Here is a 24,912-nt window from a genome sequence, read left to right on the forward strand (position 1 = left end):
TGTACGTATAATTTCTCCAGACGACAATATACCACTAGCAAATACCACGAATTTGTTTCATTCCCTAAAATTGTTGAAATTAGAAGACATCAACAAACTTCAACAATGTCATTTTCTCTACAGGTGTTTAAATTCTCAAATTCCACAAAAATTTCGTGATTCATTTACACATGTTTCCAACATACATCATTTTGATACCCGCTCAAATAATCAAATATTCATTCCCAAACACAGAAAAATAATCTTCCAACACAATATTCGTTATACTGGCCCCAAAATATGGAACGAAATTCCGGATTACATAAAAAAATCTTTGTCGACAACCAGCTTTAAATATAAAATGAAAAAATTGCTTCTGTCGTTTTATAAATAAATATTTCCCGTCTTATGTCTCCTTTTGACTTTAAACATGAAAACATGAACCATGACAAATTGTTGTTGCGGCATTTATGTTTGCCCCCACTGATATTTTGTTGAGCATTCTATTTTATTTAGTAATTCATATGCCCGCCTCCCCGCTCACGTCTCCCTCTCTTGTTCCCTTTCCTTTTCCTTTCTCTGCCCTTTTTCCTTTGTATTGTTTATTGTATTGTATTTATGTCTACAGGCGTATCCCGCCACAAGCCTCAGCTTTTAGGGTATACGCCTTCTTCCTTAAACCCAATATGTACATATTTATATTTCTTATAACAAATTGATTTATGTATGAATTTATGTTTACGAAAAATGTAATGACATGGAAGAAAATAAATGTTTTATTTGAATTGAATTGAATTGAATATTCTGACCATTACTCAATCTCTATAGCCAAGAAGGACTACACATTCCTGAATATGTGCTGTCTTTAACACGGCTTGTAATATTTTATCAAGTTTTTCCAGAGCATACAAAATGAAACTATACTTAATACCAGATGCAGATTTTGTTTTTGTTCTTTTTCGTTCTTGTTTTTTCTACTCGCTGAATTGCCTGGATGTTACTAGAAAGAATAATCACAAATGACATTGAAGTAAACCACGGCCATACCGCAGCGGGAAGGGGGGCAGCTGCCCCCAGAAATTGTGAAGACTTGCCTTTTTACTGAACAATAAATATAACTGACCAAAAGTATGCACGAAATCCTTGAATTTCACTTTACAAAATGTTAAAAGCTTAGAACAGCACATTCACCATAATTGTGTAGTCCTTCTTGACTCCAGAGATCGAGTAATGGTCAGAATATCACATCAGCATAATGGACACCCATGACTACAATGAGCATATGCCAACACGATGTTGCTTCTTTGTCAGAAATAATATAACCATCATACTTGAGGGGCAATTGGAGCCCAACATATCATCCTCAATCCTAACCTCATTATCTTATTCGCAAGATAATTCAAATTAAATGTTAGGCATCTTTCTTAGGAGCTAGGAGCACTGATAAATCGATGTGTTTATTCTGTTAACAGTATTATACTTATACTCCAATACATTACAATAATTTCTGTTAATTAAGATATTCTGTACAAAGAAAATGAAATAAGTACTTCTTTACATATCAAAGACTAGTAAATTGAAAATGAATTAAACTCGAATTCCTAAATAAAAAAAATCCCTGGTTGCACTTATCACATCGTGAAGACTGATGATAAGATTTTAAGGGCATAGGGTTTGTCAAGTCGTTTCAAGGTATTCCCGCAATACGATGATACCACACTGAATGTATTCGACGTCTATATCTGTTTATCTATTTTGTTCCTAAATAAGCACATTTGACTCCTTTATATATATAATGTCTTCTTAGATATAGACTCAAAATAAAGAACCCACGAAAAATAAGACTTCTTAACTTCTAACCGCTTTTAGACGTGTATTTTGGCTTCCAATGAAAGTTTGTTGACCTTTCGACCTTTTCCTGACCTTGTCTTGACCCTTTATATCTTCTGGATAAGGACTTCTGACGATGGACTTATCAAAATCGAAAATAAAAAAGTACACACATGCATAAAAACTCAGAAAAATTAGCTTTCTTAACACCTTCAGTGTAATTTGCTATTTAATGAAAGTTCGTTGACCTTTGACATTTCCGGTCATAACTTTTTAATGGGAGGTCAAGAGTATATAGTTGTGTACAATTTTTTGTTCAGTATAACAAGACAAACAATTTGATGTGTCACTCTTTAGAATAGAGCCAATTAAAAAAATTGACCCCTATTGACTTTATTTTGACCCCTAACATGGTCAAGATGACCATTAGAAATTAGTCACCAAGTTGAAAATTGTTCCTTGTGATGTCACCAATCACATGAAAGTGAAAAATCAGACTCAGCCAATTTTTCGAAGTAGCCGGTAAATCATGACATATGCTGCCTGACTATGACGGCCACTCTGGCTCACATGCACAGTACAAAAAAATGCCTCAGGCATGTTTCACGGGAAAAAACCTGTTGTAGAAAAGTTCATACAGTACTCGAGCTGTGCATATTTCGGTCGCCAAGTGATTCCTCAGTTTGTTCTTTATTTCTTCATTTCTTTCATTATCTTTTTTTCCATCTGTCGGTCTTTTTTTTCTTCTGAAATATTTTTCTTTCTTTCTTTTTCATTTTTCTTCCTGTCATTCCTTCCTTTTTTTCTTGTTTTTCCCCCTTTATTTCTTTTTTTTCATTTTTCTTTCTTTCTTTCTTTCTTACTTTCTTTCTTTCTTTCTTTCCTTCTTTTCCTCTTTGTTTCTTTCTTTCATTCTTTCTTCTTTTTTTTTACTCTTCTTTTTTTTCCGGTTTCTTTCTCTCGATATCTACTTAATTCCAACGGCATAAAACGGGTTCTTCCCATACAGGTGAAATGGGCAAAGAACACGTTCGTGAGGGGCACTAAAAAGAGGCAATGATTCGAAAAGGGTCAATATTACTAGAAAGCAATTAAGGGAGCACTTGCTCACACATAAAAATGGGTCCTTTTCAGGTGAAAGGGGCACATGAACATGTTCGTGAGGGGACATTTTTTGGGGGGGAAATGGCAGTGATAGGTCCTATAGGAGAAAAATGGCACTTGCTAACACATAAAACAGGTCGGCTTCTCAGGTGACAGGGGCATACACGTTCATGAGGGGCATTTTCCTTGAGTAAAATGGGCACTTTATTCAGGGCTTTAAAAATAAGAGGGGACACTGTAGGGGAGAATTACACTAAAAGACAGGAGCGACTTGCCGATGGTTTTATTTCACCTCGTTACTCCATAATATATATGAAGTCCTGTGTATATCCACCCACTTAAAGAATATTAGCATATTTGTGGCATAATTTGCTCGCCTACGATCCTCTCGCAGGCTCGCTTGCACCATGGAGGTAGAATGCTTGCACCGTATCTTGATCGATGTCTAGACCTCACCCGCCAGTATCATAGTAAAAAAAGATCTGTTGCGTCGAAGCCATGGGACATATTACTATAAAATACAAGTACATGAAATAGGTGACATTGCGATGTTGGAGGCAGCCATACAGTTTTAATACAGGATTGCGCTTAATTATTCATAGAAGACTTTGGCTCCTAAAGCTGATACTATATATTGGAACATTATACTCTTTCAAGCCATGTCTGATTGCTGTTCTCCTCTTGGTAAGTGCATGCGATTGATGAGTTTATTATGACTCAACTCTTGTGGTAGTAAGAAAATGCGGTTTATCTGGAACACTCTGAAAACATTTAATGTTAAATCGACAATTTAAATGTTGGAAGAGTCTAAAAGTTGCATTTACTTTTGTATATGGTTCGACTTAACACTTATTGTATTCAGCTTTATGCAAGGTTGATAAACAATTTTGAAAAGGTTTTCACTCCTCCAAACTTTCAGTTTTTGATTTAACATTTCATTTTTTGTTACGATGGTGATGATATGACGATGATGATCATGATGATGATGGTGATGATGATGGTGATGATGATGATGATGATGATGATGGTGGTGATGATGATAGAGGTGGTGGTGATGATGATGATGATGACGATGATGATGAAAATAGTGATCTTGGTGATGATGACATTGATAATGATGATGATGATTATGATGATGATGATGATGGTGATCGTGACGATGGTGATGATGATGATGATGATATGCTGATGGTGTTTTTTGTGGTTTAATAATACACACTCGTAAACACAAAACTATATTCAAATTGAACGACAATGTTTTGAGAGTAAGGGTTTACATGGTTTATCATTGCATGATTTATTGCGAGGGACCAGAACAAGAGAGCAATTTATTCCTATTTATTGTCCCCATGATAGCCCTGAACGTGTCCCGTGAGATTCTCAATATTATCTTTGTCTGTATCAGGGTTTTAAACTTTTAATCCAATAACGTGAATGAATGAAACTCCTGATCAGAGATTACTCATAAGAATAATAGTAATAACAATAAAATGTTAAATCAACATCTGGTGATCCGTTTTCCACGTTAACCATTACATTTTGTTAATAGTAAAACAAATTAAGGAAGTGAATTCAAAATTCTATTAGACAAGTATATAGCTCTACAGTCCTCTTTCCCAGCATCCAGCGACTTGCAACGTGGAGGGCAAAAGAGAAGCATTTAGATCATAAGGTTGTACTCAAATTTCAGGATAGGGCAGCGATGTCAAAAAGTTTTGGAACAGTGTCAAAGTGTGAAGCACCCTTCAAGCAACTATTGCAAGTTCATAAATAAAGAATATCCTATTTTGATAATTCGAGGATTATGAAAACCAACGTATATTGTTTTTCTATTTCTAGTACTGTATTAAGTTAATCACTCTAAAAACAAGTTGTTTAATGTCTAATCAATTATTATTTACACTTTTTTAAACAACCTGCTGTATGAAACTTTAATCAACTAATGAGCTTAAACAACTTGCTTAAATATCAAACAGTGTTCATTTCTGGCATAGTATACTTAGGTACAAAATCATTGACGAAGAACTAATTGAAAAAAAATAGAAAATAATTTTCGTCTGTCGATTTACTTCATAATTATTTAAGACAGGCTAATATAAACGTCATACGCTGTTACACTCACACCAAGAAACGACTCCTGATCGATCAAAAATATATAGCATTTTTTCCAATGACATCGGTCGGTTTGGAGTCGGTATCATTGGTGTGACTAGGCCTCATCGGGCACCTGCAGAAAGGAGCAGGAAATCACAAAGTCTGGTCATGGATGTGGATTGCATTATGTAGGAATTTTTGGTCGTCTTGGTTACGGGGACGCTCCAGCTGCTGTTTTCTGTAATGATCCCCTGACATCATGGATATTGGCTAGGGTGTTCTGTAATGTCATAATGTCAATAGTGAAGTATAGAGAGGGAGACGGACTAAAAGGTGAGGGGGGGGGGGGGGGTGCAGACGAGCTGTCTCAAACATGATGGATGGAAGGGGATTTTCCCTAATCATGCCAATGCTACAAGCACAGCACCAACGATTAACCAACTCCAATCGACTGTTGGTATACCATTGGTAATTGCATTATATCTTTCGTCGAAATGTTTGTGGTTTCATGCGATGTGATCATGCGGAGGGGGGGGGGGGTGGAGGAGGAGGGGGGTAGTCTGCTCTGCAAACACTGTACACGCGAGTTAAGGGTCTGAATTGCAGCCTATATCATGCCTTGTTTACTGAAGACCCTCTCCCTCAGGATTGAAACAGCAAGATTTAGTCTTTGTGTGAAGACCCACTTGTTGGTCAGGGTCTGTACCTGCAGACTATATGAGGGGTTTTCCCTCTTTTATACCCTTTTCATAAACCTGTCCTCCAATTAGCCGCCTATATAAGAGAGTAATGCGGATAATTCAATAAAAATTGCGTTCACAAACTCCGAAAATAAGCCGCATTATTTTTACGAGCGCCCGTCCTGAAAAAAGGCGGATAATCGTCATGACAACTGGACACGCCCCCTCCGATGCGGTTGTGTTGGAAAAGGGTGACCTTGTGACCGCACCATGGCAATTATCCGCATTATTTGGAAATGCGTTCATAAACTCAAAATCTTGTCCCGATGCTGCTATTATGCGGATAATAGCAGCATCAAAACAATGCGGATAACTCTGGTCCTCCTCCAATTTTACGACCAAATTATGGTGCTATTAGCCGCATAATTGGGTTTATGAAAGGTGTCATTTACAATTCTCGGGACTTTTTTGTCGTATTATATCAGAATTATGATATATTCTATTCTATATCGCCTCGATTTATGCATTATATTTTTACTTCATTCAGAACACGGATAAGCATGAAGAAACATGAGCTGTTGTGGTGGCCAAAACCGTGTGCGTCCTTTCAATGTGAGTATTGCCACAGTTAAGGTCTGTTCCCACTGGCCGATGGCGCTAATTGTATTTATAAAGGACACAGCGGACGAGCAAAATTTCGGAGTGGCTCCGCCCGTTTTTATCCGCTCAAGAAATTGACAAAATTCGTGAAAATTTTGTGAAAGCATAACGGTAAAGAGCGGACTTGGATATAGTGGGTAGCGCGTTTTCCAAAGGATGTCAATATATTTTTTTAACGTGTTATATTTGAATATCAGCTTTGCATCCATAAGTGCAGTGGGACCGGGCCTTACGATTGTTTTTTTTTTGCGCCCAAAATGGGATGTCAGTATTTTTCTGATACCATAAGAACTAAACAATAATAATAATTATAATAATGATGATAAAAAAACAAAGCGCTTACGTAATAAAAAAAACAACAACAAAAGAATATTTTGGGTGGGCATTTTCTCATGTCGTCTTTTTTTCTGCAATTTTATCTTCTCTTCTTTTTTCCCCCTCCCTGTCCAAAGTGAACTAACCTAGCTTTTTGAGAGGGAGGTGCAAAAGTGAATTTGATATAATTTTCTTTTTCGAATCCATCGATTGCTTTTATGCGATTTCTTTAAAAAAATTTTCAAGGTTAGAAGGGGATGACATTTTCCAAATGGGTTGCTTCTCAACCCCCCCCCCCCATCTTTTTTTTGGGGGGCGGACATGGACGCCCCACCCCCCCCCCCCCATCAGAATCGACGCCCATTTTGGTATTGATTCCCTGACTGAATCGTTTGTGTTTGTGATTTCTAATGGAGCATTGCAAGAAACTTGCGATCAATCGCAAGTCTATTTTCATTCCCGAAATTAAGCACATGCCGTGCAATGAATGGCAAATTTGCGGTTGATTGCTTATCTGCTCCATGAAACAAGGAGTATAATCTGATTGCTATAGTTAAAAAAATGATCAATCAACTCTAAAATTGCAAAAGAATGTTTGCGATTGATCTCAAATATTTTCTTTCAACACCCCCTAGAACTGATTGTGATGAGAGTGCGCGTTCGGTGCACTGCGCAGCAAAAATGAATACTTTTTATTACGTCACACGCGCTCATCCATTCTCATTCGCCGAAAGGATTAGCAAGTATTGAGGATGCGCAGCATTGCGAATCTCGTAGCAACAAAATGTTATGCAATGATCAAATCTGCCATACATTCAGACACAACATAAAGCTTAACAAACAAACAACCTACCCCAGAAGAGCAAGCAATAAAATAAAGAGAAAAAAATAAATAGATAAAACATGCAAGTGCTGAATTGAAGAAAACTTTTGATACTGCAAGATTAACGTAATTTTTTACATTTAAAATGGGTGGAGTATTGGAAACAGAATCGGAAGAACCGGAAAATAAACCTGAACCAGCGAAAAATTCACAACAAATTGAACAAGGTCGGGCAAGTTCGCCGAATAAGAAAGTGAGTACAATCAGACAATGTATTTTCAAGATAGAGACGACATTCGATATATGTTTATTTTGTAAAACGATAGGCCAACGGATACTTCACCAAAGGCAATATAAAGAGTTCTGCGTTATTATTCACGAAAATTAATCAACTGAAGTTGCAAGTTGGTTCGAATTCTAAATTGAAATAATTGTAATCTTGAATAAAAATACAAAACGCATATTATTGTCGAAGACCAGCAAGAAATGGAAAACGTACTGAAAGAAACTATAGTCCCGGTTATTAAAAGTCATTAATAAATATTTATTAACATCCTGATAAACTAAATTGTTGCTCAATCTAATTTCCAAGAAAGTATGCAAAATGGATGAGAAAATAGTGTACAAGCACAATGGAATGTCAGAAACATATGTAATCTCTCGTGAACAAAAATCCAAAAACAATTACAAGATTATATAATTTCAAATATATAGATTTGTTTGTAAATAGCCTATTTTATACAATTATACAAAAGTAGAATGCTCATGCACAGTCTGTATGAGCGAGCTCCTCTATTATCTTAAGTGAGGAGAAATGAAAATCGAAAGAAAAAGAGGAAAGGAAATTTATCGAAAAATATTTATGGTTCGTCTCTCTCATAGGGGCATATAAGCCCTCCTATAATGCTGAAAATATCCTAATACGGTAATCCATCACTATTATTTGATTTAGTTTGATCATTTTGTATGGTAATCATTATTGCAGAACTTTAATACGAAAACCGCGAATACGGTAAGTTGAGATGCCGTGATCTAGTGGTTAGCCACCCGAATACACGCATGAAAGTTCGGGGTTCAATTTCGGGCACGGCACCTGCGCGTGAGAGGAAGGCATTTTTTTTAAAAAAGTGATCTTTTTACACAGTAGGTTTAGTTTGGTTTGGTATTATTTTCCATCTATAACCCATAAAGTATTTATACACAATTAAACAAATTGCAAGTGCACATTTAACATATCATATTTTACTCAAAAGTAATGATTATGAATGAATCACTCTATTCAAAGCCATTGATATATGATTCTGTTCTTCCTCATGGTCCAACGGGGCCTTACATGGCCTATATCAAATAATGAATGGAAATGCTTTTGTCACATTGTTCACATTGTTGGTGCCAGTGTTTTGAAAAAAAGAAGAAAATCTTGATAAAATTGAAAATAATAATTTATTTTATGATATCAATAATAAAATGATAAAACTTATGATTTTAAAATATTTCTGTTTCCATAAAGTCATAGCCCCTTTATCTTTCCTTTCTATAAGGATGGATCGGTTCAAGTTGATGATGATTTTGATGGGCCGTTATCAGATAGGAGCTGTCGTGATATTCCATGTCTTGTTATCTTCCTTGCATTCCTCGGTGGTATGGTAAGTACGTGCAACTTGGGAACATTACAAGACCATACCGTAAAGTGATCTAAGAATTATATATATGGATGAGTACATTCTTTAAAATGTTGGGCAATATACTGCCCACACAACAATTGGTTAAAATTTTATCAAATTCTGGGTAGTTTTAAACCAATAATGCGTGCTTTGGGTGAGAATTACACAGCACTGGTTGAAAACTACCCAGAGTTGGAAACATTTTTCAAACCAATTTTGTGTGGACAGTATGCTGCCCCACATTTTAAGAGTGTCGCGTAATGGCAAGTGGCAGCTGGTATAAAATTTCAAACACAAAAAGAAGGTCACGACCGAACGAAACGAATGAACACAAATTTTAAGCTGTTATTTTGTGATAGATTCTGACATAATAATTAAGGATGATATCCCATTATAATTATTATTAATTATTTTTAGGCTTCTAATATTATTTAAAATTTGAGGTTGGGGATTTTGTTTGTCTGTTTTACCAACTATTATAGGCCTCTATCTTGTATATTCTCTTTAAATCATTTTCTTTCGTTTTATAATACTATGGGGTAAAGTAGGATATACATTCAACATGTTCAACACAAACCCATATTTCAACGAAAAACTGAAACTTGTGTTTCTATTCTGAAAACTTTCGCAGTCAATTAAAAAAAAATGATAAAATAATTGTTTAATTTCCTCTCCTTTGAAGATAATGCCATTGTTGTCTAAGAAGACCGTTTCTCTAATTGTTTATCCTGGGCTTATTTTCTCCCCCCTCTACATTATTCATCTCTTTCTCTTAACCTCCCCCTTCTCTGTGTGTCCTCCTCCTCCTTTCCCTCCACGTCCCCCCCCCCTCTCTCTCTCTCTCTCTCTTGCCTGCTCTCCTCTCCCTCTCACACCCTTTCCCATTATTCAGGGATACGTAACATACCTGGCCCTTCGGGATGGTAATCCGGACAGGTTAATATACGGAGATGATAGCTATGGTAATGTCTGTGGCAAGAAGAACAATCCGATTGAGAATGTTTCTCTATCCGGGATGGACATGACCGATAGACCGTGAGTATTCCTGGCGTATCTTGGGTCATGGGCCCTGTGCCCCGCCCGCGATTTTTTTTCCCGTCAGTACTTCTGCTCCAGGCCGTTTCGGAGCATTTAAAATCAGATTAATGGTAATCTTGGACTTTTTTCCAGAGTCTTGCCTCCATTTGTAATAAATAAAAAAAGGTGTTCAATGCGAGATTCGAACCTTCGTCAATACGCTTGAATGCAGTGAGCTCACGTTAGCGCGTCGTCTGAATTAACAAGTCTAGCTGATCCATGTGTCGGAAATTTCGATATATCCTGTGGCCATGAGTCCAACTAAATGAAAAAAAAATATATCGTAATTCGCATAGCCGTATGCATGTAAAAGTTAGTGTTTACGGTATATACTGCCCTCTCGCGTCGGGTACACAAGTACTGACGAAACAAATAGCGCCCCCTTGGTACCGTGATGCCAATTATGTTTCTTTTTTTTTCTTTCTTTTCATTTTCTTAGTCCGATTTTTTAATTAACAGCCCTTTTTTGTTATATGAAAATTAAGATCTTCCGCTGTATAGGCTAAAGACTTTCCACATTATTCTTTGGACCCTAATGTCAGCTTAAAGAAAAGAAAATCCTTCATACTCGTGTCAAACCTATATTTTGTTAGTGCATGGTATTTGAATATTGCACATTAAAATAACATAAAGAAACAAAACAAAAACCTTACCTTACCTTACCGCTGACCTGTTCCATCTCTTTAAAAAGGTTTGATGTCATGGTCTTCCAGCTGTCTCTGTCTAGTGCTATCTTGCAGCATTCTGTTATCTTTCTGCCTGCCATCTCTTCAATATTTCTAAGCCAGCTTTTTCTTTTACGTCCCCTTCCTTTTCTACCTTCAATTCTTCCCTCTATGATTTTTCTTTTGCAAAGATTCATGTCTTCTGGGATGGCCATAATATCAGCGCTTGCGCTCCTTAATTGATGTTTATAGAAACTTAGATTTTAAAAAAATCCTTAAAGAAGTATATAGAAGTATTACAGTTTAGGAAGTATAGACAATTTTCAATATTCAAAGGATACTTAGCCTAAGACCCCTGTAAGCTTACACAATACAACTAAAATTTTCTCAAAATCAAAACAGATATCCATCGTTCTTGATAAATGTTTCTTCTTCTCTTTTTTTTCCTGCAGTTATGTATTTTTCTTTGACGACATCGCGATGTCGAAACTCAAAACACGTTCCAAACGGCTTTGTGTTTCCCGATGCAACAACGAGACGGTGTTCGATCTCGATGACCTGCACGACCTCGCCATCAACAACATCACCAAACTATGTACGTACAATGTGAAGGTCGATGATTACATACACGCCACACAGGGGGGACTGAAAGATTGTCCATCAACGCCCATCGCAGCAAGGTGATAAAAAAAATCTACCATTTATTTGTCATTTTAACATTTTGCTTTATTTCATTTTTTTTAGTCTTATCATATTTTGATATACGTTTTTATTCATTCTATTGGTCATTTTCAACATTTATTTTTATAATTTTTTTTATCCTTTTTATTTTACCCCCTTTTTACTTAATGAAATATTTTGTATGGGGGTTTCATACATATGTTTTGGCTATTTAGACTTATATATATTTATTTTACCACAAAATATTGACATTTTATCAATTCAGTAATACTCATGAGTAGTTTCTGTTTTCATAACACACCCAAACACAAAAACAATGTAGATTTTTATTTACTTATTTTTCTTCCAAAATCACACTTCACAGTCAGCAGATTTCCATTAAATTTGCGTTTGTCTTGTATCAAAAGCATCTTTAATGGCATCGATATGGTAACCTTTTTATGTGCAGATTTTCTCAAGAAGGGGTATGAAAGCTTTGAATAATTTATGTTCTCTAATCCTATTTCCACAGCAGTGACGTGAAGTGAGGTACATTTTTCTGATCTCCTCTTGTGTTTTACTAATATCAATTATTGTCGTTTCTCTGTATAGTAAGCCCATCCTATTTCGATGCATTCGCTCTGACGTCATAGGAATTGCCTCGTCTTTGCTACAAAACGACATTATTCAGGTAACTCTCATTTAATACTTTATTAAAGATGTCCATTTTCTTTTTTATTAACAAATTTAAGAAATCTTCATATTTACAGATAATGAGAATACTTAACAATGGAATAAAAACAAATCATATCTGCAGTAATGACGAACGAAGGAGAGAGAATAGCGTTGTGTTATGATATTTTCTCCTTTTATTATGGTAGACTTGCCTTTTAGGTTCTGGTAAAAGATTATGAATATACAATAGGGAAAATGATTTTGATGATAAATGGAAAATGGCACGGTTTAAGAAAATTGGTAACAAAACTTTAATAATTCAATGAACAGATTATGAGAAAATTGATATAATTATTTATTGTAATAATTACAGCGATAAGCATGAAAGTGAGCAGTGACAGTGCTCCAGCCTGGAGATATCTATATCTCGATAAATAGAGTAAAATTCACAAAGCAAAATGCTGAAAATTTGATCAAAATCGGATAACAAATATTAAAGTTATTGAATCTCAAAGATTTCCATCATTCCGGTGAAACAGTTTTAGGCATGTCTTCAAGAATATTCATTAGGTGGGCTGATAATGTCATATCCCCACTTGTTCTTTCGTATTTTATCATTTGAAATTAGGTTTATTAAAACAAATTCTACCAAAAACTAAAAAAAATTGGATTGACAACTGATTAAGTGCACTAGCTATCTATTTCCGCAACTTTTGTCATCATAATGGAGACACGTCATTTACACATGTATGAAAAAATGAAACAATTATGATTTCATGTAAGACATAAAAAAAGAAAATGATGGATATGACATCATCAGCCCACCTAATGAATATTCATGACGATGTGTATATAGCTGTTTTCACAAAAAATATTGATAAACTTTGAAATTCAATAACTTTGTCATTTGTTATCCAATTTTGATGAAATTTCCAGCATTTTGTTCTGTGATCAAATGTTACTCTATTTATTTAGATACAAATATCATCAGCCAGGATCATCACTATAAAGTCGCTCTTAATTTACGAACAGCTTTATGAAACACCCACCAGGTCGCTTGAAATACTCTGCTTCCGAAAATCAGCGACATAACATAATCGTGTATTATCCTTTCTACGTCATTTGATAGTAAAATAGATTATTCACTCGACTTTCATTGTTTATATTTTCATGATTATATAGCATTGTTTTGTTCACTAATTGCGGTGTTTGTGTGATTGTTTTAATTATTATATGCATCTATTGTTTGATTTGATATTTCATTATACAGAGCGCCCTCGCCGACATCGAGAAGTCCTGGAAAGAGATTGTATACCTCTGTCTCATCGCTTTTGGTAAGATAAACATTTTCGCACCGATATCCGCTACGGAATCAAGAACACAGTAATTGTATATCATGAAAATTTCCGCCAAATGACAAAGAGCACCTGGGAGGTCTTTGTCAACAATCGACGAACCGCAACAACGGTTTCATCGTCAGTTTTGGAGCTGATGAAAATTTGCAAAATTATGTTGTTGTTCCAGAGTCCGGGAGGAAAGTGATGTTTTTATTCTCCAATATTCGACAAAGACTACAGTTGTTCATTGTCATTGAGGGTGTTTGACAAATAGATTTCTATGTTCTTGCATCCGTCCTGCGTCGAGGAGCAGCACTAATTATGCTGACCTAGTTCTTATCTAAAACTTTTCTCCATGTGAAACTATTAAAGATACTTTTTAATTAAGGGGCGGTGCCACCGTGGTGGGGCATTCAATCCCATGAAGAAGTGGGAATAAAAATTAAATTAAAACGGCAAAACATGACGAGAAGAAGAAGAAAGAAACAGGATCATAAAAAACAGAGGTTGGTCTATTAACTGAATAATCATGATGTTACCTGAATTATATGAATGAAAAAACATTATGCCATCATCTGTTCGTGTTTTCCCATCCTCTCTTTATCCACCTACCTACCTACCTACCTACCTATCTATCTATCTATCTATATCTCTATCTATCTACCTTTCTACCTATCTGTAAATCTATCTTGTCTACCTGTCTATCTGTTCTTGTTAGTATTGTAAAGGCGATAAGTCGTATATGAATTGTATATATTAGGTAATTTCTTTATCAGATTTTCTCGATATATATCTAAATCATTTGTCTTTTTATCTGTCTGTTAATATTTTTCCCTCCCTAAATCCCTTTACTTGATTGTTTTGCCTCATCTTTTTTTTCTCCTCCAGGACTTTCCATCGCGGTCGTCATCCTCCTTCGTTTCCTTGCTGGCCCTATCATCTGGACCATGGTGTTCGGGTCCATCGTGGGTAGCATGGGCGGATCTGGCTACCTCTGGTACTCCTGGTATATAGCCAGAGCCGCACTTCAAGAAACACCCGCCGAATGTAAATCTAATCATTTTGTTGCTCAAAATATACATATTTTTTTTAAAATCTTATGGAAATGGAAAGGACAAAGAAATGAGTGAGAAACAGTTAATCTTTGTTACATTTCCTACAGCACATAAACAGTATGAACAAAGTATCTTAGTATATAATAGAATAATAGATGCATTTTCAGAGAAAGAATAATATATATGATTCATCTTATTAATCTTTCACAATATTGATATAGGCCATCTTTCTGGTTCACTGTAATCCATTGTGACATGATCGCATTTACTTCAAGCATAACTACAGACAGAGTAGCTGTCGTTGGTTTAAAAGATCTGAATGCCCTTTTAGCCACATGATTATTATTGTCTTTACAATCTCTTGAAATTTCAGTGCAACTTGAAAAGGATAAACGGGACCTGAAGACCATGATGATATATGCCAGCATCGCTTCAGCTGTGGCTGTAAGTATTATAGTAAAGGAGCGCTTCTGATTGGATGAACTTGAAGTTACTTTTGATTTCTGATTTGCGTTTGACTGTGACTCTTTCTACAATAGGCAAATGGAGAACTCAATCGAGCCCCGCCCATTCCCTCCCACTGCGCCCGCTATTCGTGTTTGTCTACATATTTTCTACAACATTTTCTTTCAAACGTCTGAAATAGCATGAATATTCATGAACAGAAATCGTAATTATTTTCAATGACTCCAGCAACTCGTTAGCGTGGTAGAATCGGACAATCTTCGCGCTTACGGCCCGGGTCATATTTTGGCGACAAATTGTTTAGGGGCAAAAACGTGCAAAAAAAAAACCCGCAAAAAACTTGTTTAGGGGGTTATTTTGCACACAGAGAAAAACTCGTTTAGGGGTTGTTTGGAAATTTCTTGGTCACGCGTGTGTACAGCAATATTTGGCTACTTACGGTTGAGGATCGTCTCTTGCTATGGGAAAGAACTTGATTTTCCTTTATTTTTCCTTGGACGGTACTTAATTCATCTTTTTTAAATTCGAGTGATATTGTGAAAAATACAAGTCCTATGCGTATGTAGTGTTAAAACCGGGTTTCCTGTGATCGGAACAAAAGGGGGAGACGAAAATGTCTTAAGAAAACACCCCAACTGCAATTTGCGCACCACATCCATTTCTCGACGACGAATGACACGCCTGTAATTTTGGGAATTGAGCGAGTAGTATGAAAAAATAACAAATATTCCATCGCATTTTAAGAGACACATCAGGATTGTTATGCGATAAAATGCCATTTCGTCCTTTCCCACCTCGCCCACTTATTACATATAGGCTACCTTTTATTTACTCTTCCATTTTGTCAACATTTCGTGTAACCATTTTGGTCCAATAACCATTTGGTCACTTTGTCTAATCACCAGTTCGTCTATGACAATTTCGTCTCATAACCAGTTGGTCTTATACCCATTTTCTTTTCCTTCATTTTGCCAAATTAACAATCAGACCAAATTATGTATGTACACTGTAAAAACTGTGGTGTTAAAACTGACACCAATTGGTGTTAATAGAGGACCACACCCTGAGGTGTTAAAATAACACCCTAGAGATTGAACATAACACCAAAGAGTGTAAATGTAACTACCATAGGTGTTGTAAGAACTCCTATAGGTGTAAAACTAACACCACCAATTTAACATCGGTGTAAAATAACTGGTGTGGTCCTCTATGTACACCGGTTAACACCACAGTTTTTGCTGTGTAGAAAATGGCTATTGGACAAACTGGTTATTAGACGGAATGGGAATCGGACAAAATGGCGGTTAGACCCTGTAGATAGTGAAAAAACTGACGGTAGACCAAATGATAGTAGACGAATTGGCATTATACCAATTGAAAATAAACCTATTAGGCTGCTAATTCTCCTAATTCTCTCAAATTTTCTGTTTTGTTGTTGTTGTTGTTGTATTTTTAGGTGATTTTCTTGCTGATTCTTCTGGTGATGTTCAAGCGGATCGCTCTGGTTGTGACCCTCTTCAAAGAAGCGGGAAAAGCGATCGGGGCCATGCCTTTACTTCTCATGCAACCTCTATGGGTAAGGATGCAATGCCTTTCAATCAAATCGTCTAGATGGTCATTAGATCGAGCATCTTGTGGAACAGAAATATTGATTTCCCGAAAAAAGATATTCTTTCATTCATTCTTTCTTTCTTTCTTTTTTTTTCTTCTTTCTTTATGTATCTATTTCTATCTTTGTTTCTTGCTATCTATCTATCTATCTGTCTCTCTCTCTGTCAATTTCTCCTTCTCCAACCCACCTCACCCTCCCTTCCCCCTTTCTCTTTATAGCCAAATCCACCTCTATCCAAGTAATACTACTATGGGGGAGGAGGGGGGGGGGGTTAAATAGTATTTAACTTTGCAGTAATTATAGATATGAATTATTCGAATTAGATAGGAATTATTGTTCCATTATTATTACACTGTATCTTCATGTCATTGTTCCCCTTCACAGACCAGCGTGTTCTTGTTGTCCTTCTGTGCTGGTTGGGTATACGTCTATCTCTTCATCGCTACGGCTGGTCAGCCCCAGGCTACACCCGACGGTCTCGTTCAGTATGTTAAAGATTCTTTCTCGAAGGTATAGTGCCATTTTTTTTTTGCTTGTCAAATTTTTCCTCAGGAAAATATGCCCCTCCCCCTGAAAAATATCAGTTTTATGCTAGATATCTATCGTGTTTCAGCAGTGACGAACCGCCCTTTCAAACGGTCAAAAAATCGTAATTTGAAAGATGATTCCAGTGCAAAATAGAAAAATAAGGCTAATAACGAATATTTAGCACGTGTGAAACCAAACTAGAACATGATTAGAATCACGAACGCTAATCACAGTCCCGATTACAATAGCAATCGTCATTACAATGATGATTCAAGATTCACGTGTGAAAAGGCCCGAAGTTGACTTCATACACTCATCTCTATTTCTCAAAGGTGAAGTATATCACTTGTACATTAAAAAAGATAAAGTAGTATGTTATACGTCTTTTTTCTAGTTACCAAGAATGCGTATAGCATTTCCATTATTTGAATGCAGGATGAAAGGGCATCGTCGATTAAATGCCTCGCTCACGGGCATAGGTGCCGCGGCCGGGGATCAAACCCTGGACTTTCCATACTATAGTCAGGCGCCTCAAACCATTCGGCCACGTTACCTCCACAATAATTATATACATGTACTTGATTTGTATTTTGTCGATAAACCTTGAACCACACTAGAATAGGATTAAATGCCAAAACTAAAGTCAAATAATCTGCTCGGAAATTTTGAGAGAAAGTTCCAACAAGAAATAAATGAAACACCGTAGGCAATAATTTGCAACGAATATTTGCCAAAAGGGCTTTGACAAGTTTGTGATGAATTCAAAGTCTTCGAGTTTATTGAACAATGAATTATTAACGAACAGATTCAACACATTGATGGAAGCCCATTAGAATTTGAAATGTTATTTTTCAGATCCTCGTTTTAATTTCTTTTAAGAAGAATGAATTATTACTGAATGTCTGCCCCATCCCCATCAATCACGTTAGTCATATACAATGACACATATACGTTACAAATCATGTTAACTTCGCTATCCCTATTTGTTCCTAGTCCCATAATTCATAACACCTTTTTTTACGTCAGAACATTTTTTATTTTCAATATTTACAGTACATGGGCTGGTACTTCATCTTCGGCCTCCTTTGGGTGACTCAGTTCATATTGGCCTGTCAAGAATGCACCATAGCTGGCGCTGTTGCAGAATGGTTTTTTGCTCGAGACAAGAGTTTGCTTAGAATGCCCATTCTCAAATCCATTGGCCGCATTATAAGGTAATACAATAAGGGGTAAGAGCAACTGAAAAGAGCTTAAACTAACTAATGACTACGTAGATAACAGATAACAAAATAAAGATAAACCATGGTCCAAAAAAAATTGTGCTCGAGTGATTTTCCAAAAAATATACATTTTAATAAATGAATGAAAATATATTTCAAATACTGTTAATCGAAATGGCGAACGATGAGTAGTTTCGTCTTTACCAGAAACAGATTAGTTATTAGATACAGAAGTTGCTCATTTCCTTCTTTCTTAACAACATAGCATACAAAAACAAACAGAATACGTCTTTTGGTCATAATATTTTACACATATACTGTATAACAAAAATATCTTGCTTCGAAATGTAGTTTTAAAATTTCATTTGCGTTTTTGTACTTCTCAGATACCATCTTGGATCCCTCGCCTTTGGTTCGATACTCATTGCGATTATCATGTTTATCCGCATCATCATTGGTTACATCCAGTCAAAGTAAGTTATCCAATGTAGATCTGCAACCTCTATTGTATGCCTGACTGACATCTTCAATGCCATTATTGTCAAGAAGTAATATCTACATCTACAATGTTGGTGCTACTCTTTCAATGATTGTAAGCCCTCCTGATATCTACAAGCATAATTGAAAGCATATTCTTCATATGCATTTTGCGAATCAACGAATAAGAGGGGCCCGAGCAGACAACCTTGTGGCACTCCTTTTATCAGTATATCAAAGTACACATTTCACCCATATTAATGAATTAATATAGGCTTATACCTTAGTGGAATTACAACATCATTAAAAGCACATTCATTTATTCAATTTTTCAATCGACAAACAAAAGAGGTCATAGCAGATAACCTTGGGTACTCCTCATCGTAACTGTGTCAGATTGCATGGTCATTTTGTGCTTTGGTTTCACACCTCTCCTCGCAGGCTGAAAGGGGCTCAGTCAGCGGCTGCCCAATACTGCCTGAAGTGCATGCAGTGTATCTTATGGTTGTTCGAGAAAGTGCTGAGATACATCAACAGGAACGCTTACATCGAAATTGGTAAAAGATCATCGGAATTTATCAATCATGCCATTTTTAAATGAATGCGAATTGTCGACATAACACTTCAGTAGATAGATGACTGGAATTTTGTGAATCTTGCTGGCTTTTGGTAAAGAAATCTGGTTAGAATGTGGTAAGAAAAAAAATAGAATGTAATTTTTCTATTTCTCACTTGGTGTCTTTCGAAAGATCTTGATCATGTAATTATTAGAATTCTTTCACCGATGCATTTTTACCTTGGAAATATTCAAGAAGTTAACTTAATTGCTCATTGACCATATAATTCTTCATGTTTCATTGTTTATGCTGGATTTTTATAGCTATTTACGGATATAACTTCTGCAAGGCGGCGCAGAAGGCCTTTTCGCTGCTTGTCTCCAACGCTCTTCGAGTGGCCGCCATCAACTCCGTGGGCGATTTCCTTCTCCTTCTTGGCAAAGTCGCCGTCACTGCTTGTGTCGTGGTCATAGGCCTCCAGCTACTACAGGTAAAACTAAATGTGCGTGAAGAGATTTGATTTAGGGTGTGCGTGTGTGTGCGTGATGGTGTTTGTATGAGGGTGTGTGCGTCTGTATTGTGCAGAAGGATTACTTTTAAAAGCAAAACGTCTTTGTTGTTTTTTTCTTCTGCTCTTCTTCCCTTATTTTTCTTTCTCTCTTAATTTGCAATTTCTCTCTTCTCTTCGTCAGTATTTTCTCTTCTTCCCATTTTGATCATGTTGCTAACCGATAATGATTGTCCTTGCAATCAACATACTTTTCATTATTATATTTAATGATTCGGATACCCGAAGGGAAGCAGTTCGACCCCGGCAAGTTTCTTCAGGGCGAAACATGATCGCAATTAGCTCGGATAAAACATTCATTAAAAAGAAAGTTGGCATTGTCTTCTTGTACTCTTTTTTTTGTTCATTCCCATTTAAACAGGAAAGGGAGGATCTCAATTCCTACGCCATCCCGATCGCACTGGCCGCCATCTTCGCATTCTTCATCAGTCATGTCTTCCTATTAGTTTATGAGGTAACATGTGCATTGACAGCAGGCTATAACTATTTTTTTTTATTACAAAATTGTACTTCGTTTTTGTCTCACCTGCGAAGCAGAGTGAGACTATAGGCGCCGCTTTTCCGACGGCGACGGCGGCGGCGGCGGCGTCAACATCAAATCTTAACCTGAGGTTAAGTTTTTGAAATGACATCATAACTTAGAAAGTATATGGACCTAGTTCATGAAACTTGGCCATAAGGTTAATCAAGTATTACTGAACATCCTATTAGAGTTTCATGTCACATGACCAAGGTCAAAGGTCATTTAGGGTCAATGAACTTAGACCATGTTGGAGGAATCAACATCGAAATCTTAACCTGAGGTTAAGTTTTTGAAATGTCATCATAACTTAGAAAATATATAGACCTATTTCATGAAACTTGGACATAAGGTTAATCAAGTATCACTGAACATCCTGCATGAGTTTCACGTCACATGACCAAGGTCAAAGGTCATTTAGGGTCAATGAACTTTGGCCGAATTGGGGATATCTGTTGAATTCCCATCATAACTTTGAAAGTTTATGGATCTGATTCATGAAACTTGGACATAATAGTAATCAAGCATCACTGAATATTTTGTGCAAGTTTCAGGTCTCATGATTAAGGTCAAAGGTCATTTAGGGTCAATGAACTTTGGCCGAATCGGGGGTATCTGTTGAATTACCATCATAACTTTGAATGTTTATTAGTCTAGTTCATTAAACTTGGACATATGAGTAATCAAATATCACTGAACATCCTGTGCGCGTTTCAGGTCACATGACCAAGGTCAAAGGTCAATGAACTTTGGCCGAATTGGGTGTATCTGTTGAATTACCATCGTAACTTTGAAAATTTATGGATCTGATTCATGAAACTTGTACATAAGAGTAATCAAGTATCACTGAACATCCTGTGCGAGTTTCAGGTCACATGATCAAGGTCAAAGGTCATGTAAGGTCAATGAACTTTGGCTATGTTGGGGTTTTTTGTTGAATAACCATCATATCTCTGTAAGTTTATTGGTCTCGTTCATAAAAAGTGGACATAAGAGTAACCATGTATCACTGAACATCTTGTGTGAGTTAGAGTAGTATTCAAAGTCAGCACTGCTGCTATATTGAACCGCGTGATGCAGGTGAGACGGCCAGAGGCATTCCACTTGTTACATTTTTTCCTTCCAATTGATTGCAAAAACCCACTTTGAGTTTGAGCATTCCCCGAACGTAATCATTCTATCATAAACAAAATTGAGAAAATCACCGGTTCAAAAAACTCTTTATGCAAAAGTGTGCCCACTCACTTTCAAATGCTTTATGTGTATAATTGGAAAATGATCTTGATATTCTTGTAATCATGCATACATTTATTTTTTCATCTTTTCTGTCCCTTTTACCTTTTATATTTTCAACTTTAATGTTCGCTTTTTGCAATATAGCCTCATATCTTAATTACTCATTTTAGAAATTTTCTTATAAGGGGGGGGGGGTATTTAGGCTTTAGCGTCCACCTATGCATTTTAGTTTATAATACAGACTAGCACTATTTTACCTCTGATGTCATTTATTGTAATATCCTGTTTCTAAATAATTGATGTGTATGTGTGCTTATTATGAAATATTGTTTTTAAAAGATAAAATGAATAAAATAATGCAGTGAACTGAATTGATTAAGAACTGTTTACTCATTGAGTGGGGACCAATATATTTAGACGTTTCGTTCTGTATAAGTCAATCTTGAACGTATTCGAAAAAAAATGTTCCCCCTTTTATCAGTCCATCGGCCTGGACTACAGGCGTACTATTGACATGATTGACCAACAGCCTAATTCAAATTGTCCATAACATCATTCACAGTATTATAAATGTAGCATTTCATGAATTGATTCAAATTTAGATGGCGATTGACACCTTATTCCTGTGTTTCTGTGAAGATAGTGAGCGAAATGACGGGATCCGGAAACCTTACTACATGAGCAAACAACTGATGGTAAATATCACATTTTTTTGGCTATGGAACGCCAGTGACGCCATCAACACTTTTGATCCACCCCCCCCCCCCGCCCCCGTTAGTCTGCTATGCAGAATCTGAATGGCTCGTGAAGTGGGATCTGCGCTGGTTTGCGAAACCAGCCTGAAAGGGCGAGCGAACATCTGCAGCTCCAGTAGACCTAGTCTGCTATGCAGACTTCTTGAATCAGCTGTTATACACACACTGCAGATGGTTGGTCTATAGTTGTAGACTACGCCCCCGTCGTCATCCCAACTCCTACCATTCTCTCTCTCCACCAACCCCATCCTGTCTGGCTCCTTTCTCTCTCAGCACCAGTTGTATACACAATTATTATGGATACGTTGTTTGTGCTTTAGCATTTAAAGATATGATTGCTGTTAGAATTACAACTCAACATTATACCTCAGTCTAACTTTGGAGTAGTCCGCCACCAAAATCTTATAGATTTATTTCTAATCCAAGGTGATTAATCACATCTGACTTACGATTTTTTTTAACTCGATTTCTTCTGCATAACTCAGTTTTCGATATTTTTAGCATACATTAATTTGTCCTAAATGAACCTGCCATATAATCCATATGCCTTTGTTTCGTTTTTCATATTTCACTTTCCATTGCATCCCTCTTCTATGTCCGGCTTTCATATGAATCTTCAGCTTCTTTACCTCCCTTTACTGCCCAGTGTGTTTTATTCTTTCTAGGTTTTCTTCATTTCTTTCTCTTTCCATTGTTATCAATTTTTAGTCATGCTTTGGAGATGTTATGATGTTTTTATGTATATTGATTTATTAAGTTTATCGCTATCTCTTCCCCCCCCCCCCCCCCCCTCTTTCTCTCTTTCAGAGCTTTGTAGAGAATGCCAAGAAAGCCCAGGCCGTCAGCAATGCCGCCAAGGGCACTTTAGGAAGAGAAGGAAAGTAACGCGTTTCAAAATCATCATCATCCTTCTGAAGCAGACCACTTTCATGCTAACAGCATTAATGAAATGATAAAATTAAATGAAATTGTGTATTAAAATTTCTATTACGATATTTTGAATATTCCATTGTTCTTATTTCTGCTCATGAAACCAAATAAAGAAGGATATAAGGACATGTAATTTGCTGAAATTCTTGCCTCTTTTATTAAAAACAAATATAATTAAAAGTTAGTACTGTGCGAAGTAAAAGAACGAGTATGACATGTTATTTTTTTACGATTACAAATATTAGACGCAAATACTATTCTAAACAAGCTTATATACATATTCTTTATAAAACTTAAGTATTATTTTGGGGGTTTTCTTCAATAAATTGAGCACTTCCGTCCATGTTTCTTAGAGCGAATTGAATTGAAATATTTTTCGTACTTGCTGTTTGTGTGTGTTCAACCAAATTATTGTGCATTCAATTCGCTTTGTAAGGGCGAATCGAACTGATTCATGCGATGAATTTATATTTTTACATTTCTGTATAATGTACACGAGTTCAATTTCCTTGTTTTCATGGTCTATAACACAGTTCTAATTTCCTTATAAGTACCTAAAAATAAATCAAACTACCCTTTTTACTTGCGCATAATAGAAGCGAAAATTAGTGAAGAGTTTCCATACAAATTCCTTGGAAAAACACTTTTTAAAACGTCTTTATAAATTATCATTTTAATATTTCGAGGGCTCTCTCTCTTAAGAGTTGTCCCGACTGATGAGGTAATAAAACGTGGTCCGCGTGCACTCCAACCACCCAGGAAGTCGGGCCCCAGAAATACAATATTTGAAATAAATTGTTATTTTTTTTAAATAGCCACTCTGGCAGCCTGAGAACAACTGAGTGCATGCATATTCCGTCCATGCTTATACCTTTTTATCTGTGCATATATTAAGTGTATGAAACTACATTATTTGTGTTATTAAAAAAAACGTGAGAAACTCTCCTCATTATGTAATGCTCTTCGACCTACAATTCAAAACATGAGCTCCCTCCCAAATTAAGGGAATGCTTAACAGATAATCGAGGCTCAACTACAGTTCGATTTTCAAATATTATAAAATGCCTGTCAATTTCTTCTGTACAGACTCTTATGTCGATTTATTAAGATATCGTGTGTTTGTTTTTGATATGCAGCAACCAAGTAAGAGCAACTTTTAAATTTATTGGGAATCCCGTTCAAAAATTGTTAGTAAATTGTAAACTCTGCACCCTTTGTAATTATTGTGTGTTATATTTTGGATCAATCCAAAGTGCTGAGTATCTGGTATTAAACTTTCCAAGTTTTGCAAACGAGTATACTTGTATCTTAGTCACGTATTATAGCATTAGTGATACGTTTCTATGACCACACCCAATGCAAATCAATATCAATGCTTCAAAAGATCAATCAATAGTTAATTCCTTATCTGATCGAGTCAGGGAAA

The 24,912-nt window shown here is 36.2% G+C and overlaps 1 protein-coding gene across 1 annotated transcript; it reads left to right on the top strand.

Moving 5' to 3' along the window:
- Positions 1–3,340: 3,340 nt before the first annotated feature.
- LOC121430495 (choline transporter-like protein 1) lies at positions 3,341–24,290 on the top strand. The gene is made up of 18 exons (XM_041627778.1): positions 3,341–3,597; positions 6,235–6,299; positions 9,027–9,131; positions 10,042–10,184; positions 11,344–11,571; positions 12,164–12,242; positions 13,497–13,560; positions 14,452–14,610; positions 14,992–15,062; positions 16,540–16,659; positions 17,080–17,205; positions 18,277–18,437; positions 18,830–18,916; positions 19,362–19,477; positions 19,801–19,967; positions 20,407–20,499; positions 22,404–22,496; positions 23,364–24,290. Exons 2-18 carry the CDS (start codon positions 6,258–6,260, stop codon positions 23,439–23,441), a joined length of 1,932 nt encoding a protein of 643 aa, XP_041483712.1. The 5' UTR covers positions 3,341–3,597; positions 6,235–6,257; the 3' UTR covers positions 23,442–24,290.
- Positions 24,291–24,912: the final 622 nt, after the last annotated feature.

Source organism: Lytechinus variegatus, chromosome 17, assembly GCF_018143015.1.
Source record: "Lytechinus variegatus isolate NC3 chromosome 17, Lvar_3.0, whole genome shotgun sequence".
NCBI classification, from domain to species: domain Eukaryota; kingdom Metazoa; phylum Echinodermata; class Echinoidea; order Temnopleuroida; family Toxopneustidae; genus Lytechinus; species Lytechinus variegatus.